General features: G+C 42.2%; 1 protein-coding gene across 11 annotated transcripts in view; it reads right to left on the bottom strand.

Moving 5' to 3' along the window:
- The window catches only part of LOC108699996 (E3 ubiquitin-protein ligase HUWE1-like), a 159,206-nt gene that overhangs the window by 95,172 nt on the left and 44,311 nt on the right, over window positions 1-19,723 (bottom strand). For 8 of the 11 annotated variants that reach the window (XM_041574909.1, XM_041574910.1, XM_041574916.1 and 5 more), the window contains 14 exons: window positions 16,630-16,735; window positions 15,817-15,924; window positions 15,593-15,694; window positions 15,271-15,351; window positions 13,495-13,601; window positions 13,017-13,194; window positions 12,521-12,639; window positions 12,044-12,255; window positions 10,585-10,642; window positions 10,214-10,390; window positions 1,720-1,965; window positions 1,371-1,504; window positions 529-629; window positions 143-328 (listed from right to left, as the gene is read on the bottom strand). In XM_041574909.1, the coding sequence (XP_041430843.1) occupies window positions 143-328; window positions 529-629; window positions 1,371-1,504; window positions 1,720-1,965; window positions 10,214-10,390; window positions 10,585-10,642; window positions 12,044-12,255; window positions 12,521-12,639; window positions 13,017-13,194; window positions 13,495-13,601; window positions 15,271-15,351; window positions 15,593-15,694; window positions 15,817-15,924; window positions 16,630-16,735 (1,915 nt within the window). The remainder of the gene's footprint in view (window positions 1-142; window positions 329-528; window positions 630-1,370; window positions 1,505-1,719; window positions 1,966-10,213; window positions 10,391-10,584; window positions 10,643-12,043; window positions 12,256-12,520; window positions 12,640-13,016; window positions 13,195-13,494; window positions 13,602-15,270; window positions 15,352-15,592; window positions 15,695-15,816; window positions 15,925-16,629; window positions 16,736-19,723) is intronic. The other 3 variants (XM_041574913.1, XM_041574912.1, XM_041574917.1) reach the window with 1 other exon arrangement.

Consider the following 19,723-nt stretch of genomic DNA (forward strand, 5'->3'; position numbering starts at 1 on the left):
GTTGAAATAAACCTCTTTTGATTTTGGTGTGCTGGTCCACTTTGAACGTATATATATATATATATATATATATATATATATATATATATATATATATATATATGAATTTCTAAACATCACTTGATAAAGGACAATGAGTTACCTGATAGTAATGGTTTTATTTGCTTGATTCTGGCTGCCATAGCTGGGGTAATTTTTGGTTTGACCTTTGCATCAGAAGTGTTGGGTTCATCAGTTTCCATTGGAGCTAATGTATCTCCATCCAGCCCAATTCCTTCAAGCAGGCCAGTAGCTTCCTCACTGGCAACTGTGCCTTCAACCTCATTTTCTAAAGACAAGAAAATGGTTCTAATGACTGGTGGTGTAACAAAGAGACCAGTTTGGGGAAAAACAACCACACATTTATAAAAACAAAATCTAGTAAGACTGCTTGACCATTAATTACTCCGATGCTTTACTTATCCAATTACAATATACACTATGTTTGTTAAAATGTAATTTGGAAAGAAGATGCAGCAACAAACATACCAGGCCTTTTTGTTCCTTGGGGTAAAATAGTGGCTGCCTTTTCCTCTTTTGGGGCTAATTTCTGCATGTCTGCTTGGCCAAACTCACACCCAGGAGGCAAGCTAGTTTAAAAGCATAAATAGTAATTAAACATTGTCCTGCCAGAGCTCAATATAGTGAATTGTAGGAGAGAAAATTATAAACATGTTAAAGGAGAAGGAAAGCTACGGAGGCATTTTATTGCCAATAGATAAGCTGCAATAATGCAAGCTAGAATGCTATATTTATTCTGTAGAATGTTTTACCATACTTGAGTAAAAAGCTCTAGAAACTCTGTTTAGAATAGGAGCTGCAGTATTAATGTGGTGTGACATCACTTCCTGCCTGAGTCTCTCCCTGCTCTGGGCTCAGATTACAGTAGAGAAGGGAGGGGTGGGGGGAGAGGAGCAAACTGAGCATGCTCTTGCCCAGGGCAATGAGGTTTAAGCTGAAGGCAGGAAGTCTGATACAGAAGCCCATGTGTACACAATAGAAGGAAAGAAATGCAGTATTTCTTTTGACAGGGGACTCAGAGCAACATTACTTGTGGGTTTACTGGTATATTTAGATGGACCTTTCTGATAAGGCTTACTTAGTTTTAACCTTTCCTTCTCCTTTAAGGGCAATATATACCTGCATTTAACACAAGAAAGAAAAATGATAAGAGCTTTTAGATGTAGCAAAAATATATGTAACAAATTAACACATGCTAATACTGCACCTTAAATTTTGTTGGTCACTAAGATATACAGTATAAACAAATTTCAAGCATAACAGTTATCCAAAATCACTCTCCAACACATTCAACTTATCAGTATCAGTACCTGTTAGGAGTACAAAGTGACAGCAAAACAGTACTTTCCCATACAAGGGAGCAGTAGAGTTGGCTCAACTTGTTCAAAACATTAAGACCCAGTTGTGAGCCCCATTGGTTCACAGAGATGGCACGAATTTCACTCTGGAAAAAACACAGAAGCATTATTAATGAAAGAACTTGGTGAGTTTAAAAAGACTTGTTGTCTACCTTAGGAAAATAATATCTTCAATTGGTAGTTTACCGCAAATGTATCTTTTAGTGAGGTTTAGAGAATACTTAGATAAGATAAATTGTATTTAGTCCTTTCTGAACATCCCCATAAGCATACAAAAGAAGTATTACATGTTACATCTCACCTGTCCAACCCTGCACGTATGCACAAACATCATGATATAGGCATGGGCTGCAGTGAGAGCGTGCAGTAATGGAGTTGCTTGGGCCGAAAGAGTAGCATCTGTCACATTCCCAGCACATGCCAACTCCCGCAGCAGTACTGAGCCACCTGGAGCCTCAATGGGCCGATGAAGTGGATCAAGAGAAGAGAGGATTGAATCCAGCTGAAGAAGTCCTTCTTGGAGAACTTTTGGCTCATGAGAGAGTGTCTGGAGAGATGTTGACGAAAAAAAAGAGGAAAGTAAAGAGGAATAAGAATAATGCTGAAAAACATTGCTGTATATTTTTGGAGGTAGCTTAAGCAAGGTACCAGGGACTAAACAAAACAAGGACTTATCCACCTCCCACAAAGTGTTTTCAGGGGTAAAAAGGGAAAGCTGGCATGGTGGCTTACTGCATAGTAAGGTCCTGAACTTACATACACCGAGGTCCTGAACTTGATTCTGACTATCTGCAAGGGCAAGGAGCTTATTAGTTATTGTAATGTCGGCCTGATTTTCTCTGGGAACTCCAGTTTTCTTGTGTGTATCTAGTGCCTAGTGTGATAGGGAGCTTGTATTTATGATCCACAGGGGGTGGTGAAGACACTGAAGTAAATGATACTTTATATCTATAGCGCTATATTCATGGACTTCCAACTATTAATCACGACAGTATATTTTCAAGATAACCATTGTCTCTACAACTATAAGCAATAAAGTCAAGCAACTTTAGTGAAAGTCTATGGGGATTCTTTAGTGCCATGTTTACTGGCTACTCACATGGATTTAAAATGCCCAGGGTCTCAGTAACCAAAGACTTGTCCCAACGTACAGCTTTTTCTCTTCAACAAGAATCAAGCATCTTCATTTACATGAGGGAGTTCATCACATTCTTAAAATTAACTTGCTTATTACCTTACAATGTGTAAAAAGAATACTCATAGGATTTCATCATTATCACTAGCTCCCATTGCAACATAGAATGCATCATTGAATTGGTTAACATCACTTAACAAGATGACAGGACACTAAACTAACAAAAGCCCTGACAGTACTTCCAGGGGCCAGCCCAACAATCCCCTGCAGGCTACACCCCCTTAACCAGAACAAGATAAGTAGTTGTCTAAACTGAAATCGATGGTCTTAATAGAACTCTTATCTCTGCTATCTGATAAAATTCCCTGTAAAGTGTGAGAGGCAGATGGAATTTCCACCAGGGTGACCAGACTGGAGCAGCCTTGTAGCTCTTCCAGAAGGAGCTCCTGAGCAGGGGGGGGGGGTTGCTTATGTCCCCCCTTCAATGAAGAAAGAAAAGGATCCCTTTTTCTCAGGAAGACCCAGGCACTGGAGGGATGTCCAAAAGCAGTCCCTAAGCGCAAGGCTGGAAAGCCACACCTTCCTGCCAAAGACTGCGTCTCAAGCGGAAGGAGACCCTTCTGACTATCAAATTCCTGGCAGAGGCACAGTTCACCCAGGCTGTGGCAAGGTAGGCCTGATGGCAAAGCCTGAGGCAAAGTTTATGGATTTGCAAAAGCCCTCTAGCCTCTTGTTTATGGGGTTCTTGAAGGCAGTTGTGTGAGGGTTACAAGGATGGCAGTGGACTTGGCCAGAGGGAATTTGGAGGACCCACAGTGGGGAAGAGGGACCAAAGATGTGTCTTCCTTGGGGAAGGAATAAAGAAGCAAGATGTGAGGGAAGATGTTAGTCTTACACTCTGGAACTGGCGAAACAAGCGGGTATATCTATCAAAAAGTGAAGTTAGAGATCACCACAGTCCGCTAGAGTGAAATGGAGCCTCTATCTCCATTTATTTCTATGGGGTTTTTAAAGGCGTATTTATTAAAGGATGAACTTTCACCCTTTGATAAATACGCCTTTCAAATCAAAATCCCATAGAAATGAATGGAGAGTGGCGAAATTTCACTCTAGCAGACTGTGGTTATCTTTAACTTCACCCAGATAAATATACCCCAAGGAGTGAAACTGCAGATGGACTCCTGGAGAGGGGTGCTACTGAGGAGCTGGCAAACAGCCTGATTTAGGGGTCTTCGATTACAGCACAGAACACAGCTAGAAGGAAGGATCCTATGCGCATAGCAAGACAAATACCCACCCCAAGAGCATAGGATACTGTGCCATAGTTACTGCCCCTGACTGTTGCTCAGCATAGCGGAGGTCTGAATCTGGATTCCTGCCTATTGAAATAAAAGGAGATTTTGTGTAGTCACCAAATCTCTCTCTTCATTTGCTTGGGGAACAGACGAAACAAGTTGGGTATAGCTGGTATCACTAGGAGGCAGGACACAAGAAGAATAACTTGCTCCTTCACCACTGACTATACCCCTCCAGTGGGCGGGGCCTAAACAGTTTGTCCCAAAGAAGGTCTAACGTGACCCAATTCAACAAGAAACTAATCTATTGGCCTTTGCCAAACCATGTCTAACAGGTAAGAGACACGAGGGCCTCCACGGGGAGGGAAGTCCTGTCACCCCAATTGACTGAAGAGAAAGATTTAACAGTAAGTACACAAAATCTCATTTTCTCCATTGTCTGCTTGGGGGACACAGGAAACAGTGGGGTCGTACCAAAGGTGTCCACGATATTAGGGCTGGAAAGAGGCCCTATGCAGTAAATGCCACTGCGGCCTGAAGAACCTTCCTGTCAGGTCAGGTGCCGCAAAAGTGTAGAAGTGATAAAATTTGGTGAAAGAGTGGATTGATGTCCACGTAGCTGCTTTACACAATTGCTCTTCCGAGGCTTGGTTCCTGAACACCCAGGAGGTGCTCATCCCCCTGGTGGAGAGGGCTTTGATCTAGAAAGAGGATGTCTGGCCCTGTGCAGAGTAGGCTCTATGGATGTCCTGCTTTATCCATCGGGAAATGGAAGATTTTGATGCTGCTGAGCCCTGTTGTGGCCCAAAAGGAAGAACGAATAGTAAGTCGAACTTGGGGATGTCCTGAACTCTATGTATGTAGAAATTGAGAGCCCTGACTGGATCCAAGGAATGTAGTGCTGCCTCCTTGAAGTTAGACGGTGAAGGGAAAATGTTGGGATGGCAATCACTTGATTCAGATGGAAATTCGAAACTACCTTTGGTAGAAATGACAGCCCCGTGCAAAGTACCACTATCGTGGTGGAAGGTGAGGAAAGGCGATCTGCAGGATAGTGCAATGAGTTCTGAAACACGTATAGCTGATACAATCACTAGCAGGAAGACCATCTTCCAAGTGATCCACTGTAGTGAAACTGAAGCCATGGGATCGAATGGTGGAGGTTGTAGAGCTTTCAAAACGAAGGTTAGGTCCCAAGTGGCCATAGGTGCACGGAATGGTGAGGCTACATGGGCCATCCCCTGTACAATTGTTTTTATCTGGTAGAAGAGCTAGTCGTTTCTGAAATAGAACAGATAGGGCTGAAAGCTGTGACTTGTGATCCGAGGGAGAGACCCTTGTATAGGCCCTCCTGTAAGAATTCCAAGAGGTTGGGGACAGAAAATACCTCAAAATCCATCTCCCGTCTCATGAGGGTTGGTAGACCACACTCTATGGTAAGTCTTAGCAGAAACCAACTTTTGTGCTGCCCTCGTGGTACGCACCAATGCATCAGAAAAACCATTCCTCTTCAGGATCTGGGTCTTAATAGCCATGCAGTCAAGTTGAGTCTGGCTGGATTGGCCCTTGGTGCAGGAGGTCCGGTTGTGTCCACGGGTTTGCTATTAAAAGGCCGAGAAGATCTGAAAACCAGGTGCGTCTGGCCACTTTGGAGCTATTAGACAGTGTGGTTTGTTCCCTCTGTAGCTTCTTGATCATTCTGGGTACTAAGGGCAGTGGGGGAAAAGCGTATGCTAAATGAAAATTCCAGGGAGTTCAGAACATCTGCAGCCCTTGCAAGAGGGTCTCGGTAACAAACGAAGAATGTGTGCACTTTTCAGTTGTGCCTCGTTGCCATGAGGTCCACCTCTGGTACTCTCCACCTTAGTGTTATCTAATTTCAGACTTCCTCTGTTAATGACCATTCGCCAATGTCCAATGTCTGTTAACTGAGGAAGTCTGCCTTCCAATTTTGGAGATCTGGGATGTAGATGGTGGACAACTGGGTTTGATTGGTTTATGCCCATTGGAATATCAATTTTTAATTTATTCAGGGCCGTCTGCTTCTTGTGCTGCATTGGTGGTTTATGTATGCCACCACTGTGGAGTTGTCCAACTGAATTTTTACTGCTTGTTCTGATAGGTCTTGTTGCCAGTATCTTAGGCTCAAGCGGATTGTTCGTATCTCGAGCAGATTGATCGGCAAGCAACTTTCTTCCTGATTCCACTGCCCCTGTGCTATGCGACCATCCAGTCCAGGCAAACAGACTTGCATCTGTTGACCTCAGACGCCAATGAGGTTCCCCCAGGTTCCCCCGGTGGAGAAGTGTGAGGTCTGTAACCACCAGAGAATCAAAAGAATCTCTCCAAGATGCAGGAATGTTCCACTGAGGTGATGTTGGGCAAAAGGAACCACTTCTACTGACGACACCATGACCCCCAGAACATGGTTTAGTGACTTGGTTTTGCTAGCGAGGAGTTGACCAATGATTGGATTTCTCTTGACGAAGAGGTACCTTCTGAGACAATGGGGCTCATTTATAAACACTTGGCAAATTTGCACCTGGGCAGTAACCAATAGCAACCAATCAGTGATTAGCTTTTTTCAGCCTGCTGCAGGTTGAACAGTGAAAGCAATCATCTGATTGGTTGCCATGGGTTACTGCCCACGTGCAAACTTGCCCAGTGTTTATAAATGGCCCCCAGTTGAACTGCATCCCTAGAAAAACCATGGATTGGCTGGGATTTAGGGATGACTTTTCCAAACTGAGGAGGATGAACTTCTGCCATGGAGGGTGCCTTGATTAGTAGGTTGTCGAATGCGCCTGCATTCCTGATCACTGTTGTGGCTACTGCCATGATCTTAGTGAAAACTCTTGGGGCCGAATGCAAGGGATGTGAATTGGTAATGACAGTTTTGAAAGGCACAATATAAGAACTTCTGATGGGGAGGGAAATTTGAAATGTGTAGGTAAGCATCCTTGTTATCGAGGGAGGTCAGGAATTGCCCAAGACTCATTGCAGCGATCTTAGGGATTCCGTTTTGAATCTTCGTGGACGGATAAATCTGTGGAGTACCTTCAAATCCAGTACTGGACACACTGATCCATCCTTTCTGGGGACCACAAAGAGATCTGAATAATATCCCTTGAATAGTTTGGAACAGGGGTAACAACCTACTCCTGGAGGAGAGAGGCAATTACCTCCTGAAAAGCCTTGCGCTCTCTGGTTCCTGAGGGAGCCTTGACATACAGAAGTGTCTGGGAGGGATGGAAGAAAACTCCAGATGGTATCCCTGTGTGACGACCTCATAAACCCAGGAGTCTTGATTGAAAGCCAAATGTCTGCTAAGTGGCACAATCTTCCTCCTAAGGACACGAGGCCTGGTGACAGGGGTAACCCATCATGCCGAAGTAGGCTTGTCCGTAGGTCTGGAGAAGGGCTTACAGTTCTGCCAGGAGGACCTAGGTTTGCCCCCAAATGTCCTCTTCCTAAGGAGGTTTGTCACAGTGGAGATCTGGTGCTTTTGTTATGTGAGGAATGAAAACGTTTTTTCCCTGCTAAAAGGTGCGCGTGTTTATGAAAGTAGAATGCTGTTGCCCCCGTAGCTTGGCTAATACTTTTGTCCAGGTCTGGACCAAAGAGTAGCTTGCCCTTAAATGGTAATGGAGTTAGTGATTTTTTTTTTTTTTTTTTTTTAAAGGAAGAGTCCCCCTAGGCACAAAAGCTCTCCCCCCTCCCCTGTGTTGACCCCTTGGCCTACCTGCCCCTCCTGGCCTACCTGTCCCCCTTGGCCTACCTGTCCCCCCGGGCAAATGCCCCTAACTTGTTACTCACCCCTCTGCGCAGGTCCTGTCCACTGAGTTCATTCACAGGCACCATCTTCTCCAGAGCGGTCTTCTTCCTGCTTTGACCGGCGTTTATGGTGCATGCGCAGTAGGAGCATTTACAGGGACGGATCTACTGTGCCGAAAGTCCCAAAGTTTTTCGTGACTTTCAGGGCATGCGCAGTAGATCCGTGCCAGTAAATGCTCCCACTGCGTATGCACCAGAAGATGCCGATTAATCCAGGAAGAAGACCGCTCGGGAGAAGATGGCGCCTGTGAACTCTGTGGACAGGACCTGCGCAGAGGGGTGAGTAACAAGTTAGGGGCATTTGCCCAGGGAGAGGAGGGAGGGGGGGGGGCAACACAGGGGAGGGGGAGGGCTTTTGTGCCTAGGGGGTTTCCTTCTCCTTTAACGAGAGAGGTCTGCCGACCACAGTTTCATCCAAAGTAATCTGCTGGCTGCTACAGCCAATGCTGATGTTCTGCATTAAGAGAAGCTTCACAGATATACTCATGTGCCTCTAATTTGGGATGGCCATTGGGAGAGGAGCTCCTTAAAGAATTGCCTGTAGGAGTGATTTCGACCACGATTGGACCGCCCCGGCTAAACCAGATTGTGGCTAAAACTGGCCGAAGTGAGGTACCCGAGGCAGAGAACAGGGGGCGGAGAAGTCCCTCCATCTTTTTGTCCATGTGGTCCTTAAATGAGAAAGCATCCAGGACTGGTAGGGCTGTGTTCTTGGAAAGACGAGAAACTGGAGCATCAACCGACGGTGGTGATGACCATTTCTCAGTAAGGTCTGTAGAGAAAGGATACAGCTTTAGGAACCTGCGGTTATCTTGAAAACGTCTCAGGCTTGTCCCATTCTTGTTGGCTTATCTGATCAAGCCGAGAGTGAGAGGGAAACATTGGTGAACACCTGCTGTTTCGCTTGAAAAGAACTGTCAGAGCTTCCCTCTGGTTCTTGTAGATTAAGGGTTTCGAACACTGATAGAATCAGAGAATCTACTGGTTTCTTAAGAGAATTTTGGAGACTCCTCTTTCTGTAAATCTGAGCTATGTGAAAGTTTTCCCTCTAAACAGACCGTGATCCTCCTCCCAATTAGGTGGTGACTGATTTCTGGAGTTGAATTCAATCTCTTAGGTGCTCTAGGTTTGGGAGCCTTAGGCTTCAGGTTATTGAGGTGATTAAGTAATTTATCCAATGATTGGGCTAACATGGGAATCCCATTAGCTAACTGGGTTTCCCATTCTGAGATGGCTTGAGGCCCCGGTGTTGGTGAGTCTCCTTGTGCCACAGCAGTCTCCCCATGGGAAGTCTGGTCCACTTGGGGGGGGGGCCTGGATATTCTGGACCTTGTTCAGGAGGCCTGCATTTTGAACAAATATGATCCTTATGGCCTGATGGCAACCTTTTACGAAATTTGGCACAAGCAAGGAACTTTACGGAAGTAGATGTAGACCCCTAGAAAAGAGGCCCTCACTGGTTCCCTCAGACATGGTGTGGGAATGCAGTGGCTTAATAACCACTGGTGTGGGGGGTTTTTGTTATTTAATTTTATTTGCACCGAAAAGTCTAACCTGCAATTATGAGTAGAGTTATTCCCCCGGGTTGTGTCTCACTGCAACTCTGCTTGGCTGCCTGGGACTTTGTGGTTTTTATATCGGTCATCTGCAAATGCGGAGCTATTGTGAGGTGAATGGCGCAGTTGCCTATGACCACAAGTAACGCGTCTCTCTAGACTAGCGATAATTTGTGCATGTCTAAAATGGCACTGTGGGAACCAAAAGGACGAGAAAAGACATGCGATTAAGAATAAAAAAACCGAACCGTTTCCCAGCCAGGTAACTGCCCCTTCTAAGATTTAGAGCACAGCCCTGGTCTGCACAAATGCCACTCCACAGGATTGTCCCAGTCTGAAAGGGAGACAATCATCTGCCGAAACACTCCAGGCTAGCCGTGAGGGGGGAGGGAAGGGTGCCAGACGACGGGATTCAGGGAGATATCAATGCTTACAAACTACTCTGTGTAGGAGTCGAACCTCTGCTGAAGTCCAAACAATCTGACACTGTCACAAGAAAAATACGTCCTACAAAAAACTGATTAGGCTCTTTCCAATGGTGGGATAAAGGCAGTGGAGGAAGAGCGAGCTATTCTTCTTGTTGTGTCCTGCCTCCTAGTGACACCAGCTATACCCCACTGTTTCCTGTGTCTGCCAAGTAGACAATGGAGAACGGTAAATGAAAGCAAATGTCCATAGAGGAGCTGTGTTTTGTTTTAGTGTCTTGCTGACCCAGAAGGTGGTATCAACCTTCCAGTGCCTGTGTCCCTTATATGAAAGGGATATGGACGTTTGCAATTAACAATAAATGCATAGATGTATCATTATGTTCAGTAAGGATTACATTCATGTACAAGCTCATTGAAGGGACAAGTAACACCAAAAAAAATTGACAATTTCACTTTATGACATTACTGGTCCTTTACCAGTAAGGCACAACATATACACTTTTCCTAGGATCAAACTCATCATTTGAATTAAACATAACTAACTTACCAAAATGGATTTGCAGACGCCTGCCACAGCTTGGCAGGCAGCAGAGGTAGGGAAGTCAATAGGTAGGTTGGGAAGCCCAAGGATGGTGACAAGTGGAAGGAGACCCTTCTGACTGACAAATTCCTGGCAGTGATCATCAGTTGTGTTGTTACTTAGAATTGATTCCACAAACTTCATCTGTGAAGATATCATGGGATGTTATCAATTCAGGGTAATACCAATACAGCTGTGAAAACATCTTTCATTCCAATTAAGAAACAAAAGTGATTTCCAGAAGGTGCTGTGTGTTATGTCTATCACAGTCAGTGTCAAATATCAGTAAAACACACACATATTCATGCTAGAAAACCCAGAAACTTTTTCACACTCACCACATTGAGAATATAATCCATTAGAGGAATAGGAATCCTCTCCTCTGTGCCAACAACACTAGGAAAGAGAGAAAACCCAGAATGAATTGTATTCATAGCATTTAGAAATTATTTCAAAATGTGTTTCTATAGAAACACAGCAGGCAACTAATTTCTTGGGGGAAAACATGTCAAGGTTGAGATACTGATGAACCTGGCCTCTAAAAACAAATAAGCAAAAAAATCAAACCGGTGCGGTCATTTCCTGAAATAGCACCTTACTCAGACAGCCGCAAGTCACTGCACAAATCGCTCAAGATCCAAGAATGAGCACTCTTTGGGTGTATCTTTTTGCTAGACCATTTGTTTTGTTTTAATAAGATCAGAATGTAAATGAAAAAAGAGGAACACCAAATTACGAATGCCAGAAAAGTAAACATCTTTGAGCCCTCTGAGACATAATAAACTTTACATTAAAAGGTCATGACTGGTACACAAAAGAAGAGAATTTTAAATATGTCCTTTTCAGAAGTTCAAAGTGGGATTGAAACCTAGTACTGTGAATCAATTCCATATTTGAATGCAGCCCATTTCAGAAACACATTTCACATTTAATGGAGTCATTATTTCCGTCAAAGCCCACTCACAAATGTAAACTCTGTTAATGTGTTTTTTTAGTTTCATTACAAATGTTTTTTCTTGGCAAGAGAAAAATTCTCTATTGTGTTTATGTATTATTACTTCTCTGCTTATTTCTGTTTGCTGTTTCTCCTACTCAATGTAACTGAATGTGTTGCAGTGGGACCTGGATTTTACTATTGAGTGCTGTTCTTACATCTACCAGGGAACTGTTATCTTGTGTTAGGGAGCTGTTATCTGGTTACCTTCCCATTGTTCTGTTAGGCTGCTGGGGGGGGGGGGGATATCACTCCAACTTGCAGCACAGCAGTAAAGAGTGACTGAAGGTTAGCAAAGAACAAGTCACATGACTGGGGGCAGCTGGGAAACTGACAATATGTCTAGCCCCATATCAGATTTCAAAATTAAATATAAAAAAAATAATCAATTTGCTCTTTTGAGAAATGGATTTCAGTGCAGAATTCTGCTGGAGCAGCACTATTAATTGAAAAAAAAATGTTTTCCCATGATAGTATCCCTTTTAAGCACTAATGCCATCAAGTTAAGGCCCACATTTTATTCTTTACCAAAAGGAAAAACGGATATCCCCATTTTCTGCCAATGGGAATCTTGTGGACATACTATCACCAGTAATCATTTGCTTTTTAAAAAGGTAAAAAAAATTTGACTGTAGCGTCACAAATTGTACTAGGTGGGATTTATCTGACAGATAAGTTGCTGAACACACAGTTGTGTGCAAAATTATTGCAATAAATGTAGATTTTATAATTTTTTTTTGCAGTCATCAATTGAGATTCTGAAATCCTGCAACACTACAGAAAGACCCCCATTGCACACTTACTGCTGGCTGGGCTCAACTTCACTTTGTTGATTTGTGCTGAAACTCTGCATTGCTTGAACCTCCTCCTCCTCTTCATCCTCACTTGAAGCCTCCTCTGCTGCATGGTTGGTACGTGGTGGAGGAGCAGTAGCTGTGCCGTCAGCCTTCTGAATAGATGGCTTCTGACAGATGTATTTTGGGTCCCTACCAAGGTTACATATCTCTTCTAAGAGCTGTAACAAAACATAGAAAAAATAAATGTGTACACTTGTGAATAGGTGCAGAAATTTGAAGGCATGGCAGTAGGTGTAATATCGGAATTGTCTAAACAAAAGGATCTACAGTAAAAATCTACAGTAAAAAAAAAAAAAAGTGTTCCCGTGAAACAAAGATTAATAAAGCTAAACCCAAACTACCACATTAAAAAATATTTTTAACTCATAGACCCCCTTTGCACTACTGAGCCCACACCAATGATCTATAATAAAATGACTGTACCTTAATGATGGCAGTTGTAGCGTCTGTTTTTAATGTGGGCTGGTGCCTCATCAGTTCATCAACAGCACTGCCCAGGTTAGAGGCTGTATCGCCTGCAGGAGACCGGAGAGAGGTCAAAGCTGGAAGAGACCACGGGCCTCTTAATCCCTCGACTAGAGACCTGAAGAGAGCTATTCTATGCTGCACTACAGGTCTCCGGCAGGGGTTAGAGGAGTTTAGGGAATATTTGGAAATGCCATGGACCGTTCATCCAGTGTTAAAGGCCTGGTGGGCAAACACTGTCAATTCTACATGTTAACTAAATTGGTGCCCCAAAATAATGCACACCTATAAGCTGTAATTCAGTCTTGGAAACACCAAATGAAGGGCTCAAATGTGTAAGTCTGTCAACTAGATTCAGTCATGTTAACATTTACTTTGTCTCTGAAATCTGAAGTCAACCTTGACTCTTGTGCAGTCTTAATAAGGAGGTTATCGATCAATAAAACGCTCTTACCTAGAGGGTCTGAGCTCCTTCGTCTCCTCATAGCAGGAAGGTAATCAGGAGAGAGCAACACTTTGAATAGTCGCTCAAAGGGTTGGCATTGCACAAAAGACTGTAGACCTCGGGCATTTAAACAGAGAGCACTGAAGACATTAGGAAGGGATCCAAGAACTTCTCGGGTAGCAGGAACCTATCAGATAAATTCTAGCTTGTTAAAATACCTATGTTTTTGCTACATTCCCCCCATCTACATTTTCATAATATGGTTTTTCCACGATATAGGACCAACAGGTGAAATGAATTAAGCACTGAATGGCAGTGTTTACGATGACCCATGCAACATCAGATCCTTTTCATTTCATGAGATACTGATCAAAACTAAACATGAAAAAAATGCTACTATGCAAACAGACAGGACTGTAACCATATGATAACCTTGATTTCATTATCTGTTTTATGGCATTCTGATTCTCAATGATAAAGTACTTACATCTTTTATAAGGAGAGCATGAAGCATCACATCTGTTAAACCATTGTCCTGGAGAGAAGACAGCAGTGATGGCTCTTGGAAAACAAATACTGTCACCACTTCAGTAGCTGCAAAGAAAAACGACAACTCATATAGGAACCCTTTGAGTATATGGAATATATAACAATATACGACCAAAAGTATTTTAACACATGCCGGCCAGCATGCAACATCATATTCCAAATTGTAGGAAGGCCATCTCCTCCAAAGTCCATTTGAAGCAAATTTTTAATATTTCACTTTTCTATATAATGAAAAAGTACCTTGTACGTGATGGCAACTAAGCTGCATAGATCCATATCGGTGACAAACAATCCTACTTGTGTTAAATTAATGTTTTTAGTAGGCAAGGTGATCCACAGAATGAGAAAAAACCCTTATCCATTCTGGATAATAGATCCCATATCTATAATATGAAGCTGGTATTATCTTTCCTTTTAAAACATACATTTTTGTGGCACACTTTCCAGAAAGTTTGTTGGTGGAATGTATTTCCATTCAATATTAACAATATTAAAACATTTGGGCACTGGTGTTGAGAAATCATGCCTGGCTTTCAGTCAGTGTATTTGTTCATTTCACTGGTGTTCTCGTGAATTGTATAGTAAGGGAGTAGGATCATTGACTGAACGAGTGCAATGAACATTCCCAAACTATTGCTAAAAATTACACTCCACTGGGGCAGGGACTGATGTAAATAATGTATAATACTGCAAAGTACTGTGGAATATGCTGGTTCTGAATAAAATAATTATTTAGGCTGGAATTAAGGGCTCTAACCCAAAACATAAAATAAAACCAGAATAGACAAAATTAGCTGCAAAATGAAATCCTGCCATTATGAATTCAGATCAGCAGAATACTACTGGCTTCCTCTAATTTTAGACCAGCCCAGTGGATGGACAGGTGGTAAAGAAAATACATCAGAAGCATTCCCATTAGTGAAGTGAAGGCTGGCCCAGTACCTAGGCAGGTTTTAATTTCAAAATGTGCACCATTGCATGAGCCAAACAAGTTCATTTTCAAATTTAAGACAGATTAGGCCTGGGTTGAGAAAATTCAAAACTTGACATTGCCAATGTAACCTATTTGAATAAGCTTTGGAATGCAGCAGTCTCTCTCTGTGAAGTTGTGTGGTCTAGCACTTTGTGGCTTAACTATTGGTGCATCTAGATGCATCCAGTTTACAATCACTTTACTTCCAAGTAGAAGGAAAGAAACTTGATTAATGGACATACTGAAAATCTGACCAAGTTGGTGCCATGGTGAAAGTCACTGCTCTTCAGCAATACCCATTCCACCGACTTTTTTTTTTTTTTTTTCAGAAGCGAACATAGCTATATGGTTTATATACACCTATGTCAGCAATGTGTACCGTTTAAGTTGCACATAGGAGTGTCCAGATTTGGACATTTAGCATAGGAGCTGGTAAAAACACCGAAGAGTACAAATATGGGGATTGAGCCATATATATATATAATACTACATTAAGGCAATTTAATCATCAATAGTACAGTATGTATTTGACAACTCTTTGAACGTCTCCATTACAACTCAGACACCAGGAAATAATATTTTTTTAAAGGTTTGTAACATTTTTCTTAGGAGGCAAAACTAAACACAAAAGGTTAGGTTTCCTTTGCCAACACAATGACAGGAGGAAATGCAAGTTTTAACCCAAGACATAACACTTGTTAGAAAACATGGAATAACACCATAAACAATGTAAAGGTTTACCAAGCAGGAACAAAGAAGGGCCATAGTATTCGGCATTACTGATTATGTGTTTCAGCGATGTAGGAAGAGTTCCATCCATAACTGAAAATAAAATTAAAAAGGCAGTGTCTTCAACTATTAATCTTCAGTAGAGAATTACAGCAATACTAAAAGTTTAAATTAATACTTTGTTTTTAATGTAAAAAAATAAAAAAATTTCTTACAAACGTAGTACTATTCCAGGGTAGATTCTTTTAAAACAATGCAAACATGAAAGGGGAAAACACAAATGCCAAAGTTACGTTTAAAAAAAAAAAAAAAAAAAAGTATTTTTAATACTTACCATGGCGGATGCCATCTGAGAAAGCTGGGTCTTGGATTGCTTTTTTCAAGAAATTAAGCATTGATTTTAATAGAGCTGCCCTTTGAGGAATGCACTGCACACCTAAGTACAAGAAGAATAAAAAAAAATATATGAAAAAGTAGGGTTTTTCTTAACCACATAATGAAAAACATTTAAACTACTACATATATTGCATATTGGACATTTTTGATTTGGGATTTTACCTGTTCGTGGGACCACTATACTACTCGAGCTACTACTTGTGCTCAGAGAAGGACGATGATCGCTGGAAGTAGAAGGACCAGGACAGCTCTCCATAGCTACATCTGATACTAGAATACAAAACATAGCTTATGTTTTTGGATTGATGCTATGGACACTGCCATTTTACATGTTGCATTTCTCAAGCTAATACAAGTTTCCACTTTTACAGAGTCCAAATAAAATTTGTGTACCAAACATAGCAAAAAAAACCAAATAAAATGTAAACAACCACCAAGATTGGCACCCCCATAATTTATTTCAGTGCTCATCTCACTTAAAGGAACAGTTTGGCGTAAAGATACAACTTTTTTAAGATAGTTAACCAAAAATGTAATTATCTAAGAGATGTCAAATATAATAGCCAGAACATTACTTCCTTTGCAATTCTCTAACTCTTAGGTAGTAAACGACTTGAAAGGGTGGGGGGGGGGGCACCTGGGACATAAGTTAGCTTCCTTTTAATCTTTAGCAAGCATGTCAGACTTGAAAGAAAGAACTCAATAGTTATGTCCCATATGCCCCCTCCCCTTGAAGTCACTGATTGGTTACGGACTGGTAACAGAGGAGAGCTGCAAAGGAGGAAATTGTGTTCTTGTTATTATGTTAGACATGCCTGCACTCCAGCCTTTCCATTACATCGTTGGCTAATTATATTGAAAAAATGTTATTTATTTTGTACAAAAATGTTTTGGATTTGCTACAACTGACACTGCAATTTAAGTTTACCTCGATTAGTGAAAGCTCAATGATAAAAAATAAAATTTAACTTTTACCTTCCATATCTGTCTCCATCTCCTCCCCTTCCTGAACATTGGCGGGACGCTGTATTTTTGGCTTGATAACAAAAGGGCACTCTTTTCTGCATAGGTCAACTTCATGCTGAAAAAGAAGCAGAAAAAAGGAGCATGTATTATGAACCTTTGGGCAGTATTTAGCAAGAACAGAACACAAAAGAGGGATTTTTGTCTTGCCTGTAAAATCATTTTCGCTCTTCATCGAAAGGGGAACACAGGCACTGGAGGGTTAACTAACTTCTGGGAGCAAAGGACACTAGAAACAAGAACTTTGACAGCCCTCCCAGGGGGCCAGCCCAACTTTCCCAGCAGGCCACAGCCACTCCGGGAGGCTTTCACTCCCCAGACCGTTAAAAGCTTAAATATAACTGAGGAACCCCAATTTAGACAATGACCAACGTATGGAACTTAATGCTGACTTTACTCTAGAGGAAATAGAGGATAGCATCACCTAATTTCCAAATATGAAAGCCCCTGGCCCGACGGACGGACTGCCTGCAGAATGGTACAAAACTCATGTTAAACTGTTAGCCCCTAAAATACTGTATCTGTTCCAATCAGCCTCACAATCAAAGGCTCTTCCACCTTCATTCTACCAGGCAACAATAACATTAATTCTTAAACAGGATAAGGACCCATCACAATGTAGCTCCTATAGGCCCATATCACTTCTTAACATGGATGCGAAAATACTCACTAAATTGTTAGCCAACCGCCTTAAGCAGGTAATCAGTCACCTAATACACCCAGACCAAGCAGGATTTATCCCCAATAGGTCCACCTATACTAATGTTAGACGCCTCTACCATAATCTGTCCATTAAACGTGATAATACAAACTTGAGGGTGATAGCCTCTCTGGACACAGAAAAGGCTTTCGATACTGTGGAGTGGACATATATTTTTGAGGTGTTATCAAAATTTGGCTTGGGTGCTAACTTTATCTCCTGGATTAAAATAATTTATGATTCTCCCCAGGCCTCGGTGTTGGCAAATGGGCTACTATCCAAACCCTTTGACTGACTAGAGGCACTAGACAGAGATGCCCCCTATCCCCCTTACTGTTCGCGATGGCAGTTGAACCCCTTGCAGCCATGATTAGGAATTAACCCCCGGGTACAAGGGCTCCGAGTGGGCAATAGAGAAGAAAAAATATCCCTTTATGCTGACGGCACTTTGATCTACCTAGCGGATACCAATCACTCTGTAGATAATGTATTACAACTGGTGAAGCAATTTGGGGAGTACTCCGGTTTACGTGTTAACTGGAATAAGTCCAGCATCTTTCCTATAGACCCTAACCCATGCCCCAGAATAGATCTACCCCTGAAATGGGTTACTGAAATTAAGTATCTTGGTATAACTGTCTCCCTAGACAACTCTTGCTATACTAAATTAAACTTGCAACCTATCTTAGCGACTCCTAAAGCCAAAATTCCTACGTGGGCATTGCTGCCCTTGTCCTTGGTGGGCCATGGGAACCTAATTAAAATGTTATGTCTACCTAAATTGCTTTATGTGTTAGCCAATGCTCCAACTTATGTACCTCTCCGATGGTTTAATGACATTGACAAGCTGCTTCAGAAACTACTGTGGCCCAACTCTAAACCGAGACTGGCAAGGGCAATTATGCAGGCTCCATGGAACCATGGTGGCTTGGCACTACCTAACTTTAGGAACTATTATCTAGCGGCTCAATTATCCAACTTGCAACAATGGTGGCACCCCAATCTGGACAATTGCGCGCCGACTCTTGAAATGCACATCATGGGCTCAGAGGATGGACTACAATCTCTTCCATTTATCGGCCCACGGCCAGGTTATGACTTACCCGATACGGTCCTATCCACATACAAATGCTGGCAGATTGTGTCAAAGAAGGCATATCTAAACACCAATCAATGGTCTCCAGCAATGCCATTATGGCACAACAGACTATTAGGGCAATTTCTCCAGATCCCAGCATTTGGGCAAATAAAGGAGTCACGGAACTTCGCCATATTCTTATTGAGAATGCACTCAAAACATCTGACCAGCTCAAAGGTGAATATGACCTGCCGAACCACTATTTGTTCCGATATCTGCAACTTAAGCACGCCTTCTCAGCACAATTCCCAGGCAATACGGTGCAACTTAGAGAGCCTCGAATAGAGAAACTTCTTAAATTGGAAGGGCTACGCCACCTGACCTCTAACCTCTATGGAGGGCTAATGGACTTGATGCCTGACCCACTGGCAAGAGCTAAATCTCAATGGATTCAGGATTTGGGAGAAATACCCCAAGATGCATTTAATGCTACACACCAGTGAGATTGGCACGAATCTTTCCAAATTTGATGGACACCTGCTTCAGAGGATGTTCGGAGGAGGGTACTTACTACCACATGTTTTGGCAATGCTCTCATATACAGAAATACTGGAAAGATATTTGGGATTTTTTGCATATCCACTTGGGTCTTCCACATGTTGCCATGCCAAAACTAAGTCTCTTGGGCCTTACAGAGGACTTACCATTAAACACCAGAAACAGACTTTTGCTACTCCAACTCTTATTCTTTGCCAAGAAACTCATTCTCCTCCATTGGAAGGACACTCAGGCCCCTCGGATTAGGGAATGGAAGCAGCTTGTCAATTCTAATTTGCCACATATTAAGGCGGAGTATAATTTCCAGACTAAATTTGATCTGATATGGGGCAAATGGACTGCACTAGATAATTTGATACATACCTGAGCTAGACATGGTTAGAAAGGAAAGGAATACTGGTCTAATTGAGATGGATGATGATATGTTGTGGGTTCTAGATGGCTGATAGCAATGTGACAATACGACAGATTACACTACCCCCTCTCTCTTATGGACGGACACAGACTGTGCACAATCCTACCTAGATAATAACGAAGCGTAAACATGGCAATTTTTTGATTGTAAATAAAATTTATTTTTTGTTTGTTGAAAATAAATAAACAGAATTTTGAGAAACAAAAATATATAACTGAGGAAGTAACTACAACTAGCCAAGGTGCACCTTGGGCTAACTGATGGGTTTCCCCGCCGAGCGAGGATGTTGCTGAGG

The sequence above is a fragment of the Xenopus laevis genome, chromosome 8S, assembly GCF_017654675.1.
Source record: "Xenopus laevis strain J_2021 chromosome 8S, Xenopus_laevis_v10.1, whole genome shotgun sequence".
In the NCBI taxonomy this organism is placed as follows: Eukaryota; Metazoa; Chordata; class Amphibia; order Anura; family Pipidae; genus Xenopus; species Xenopus laevis.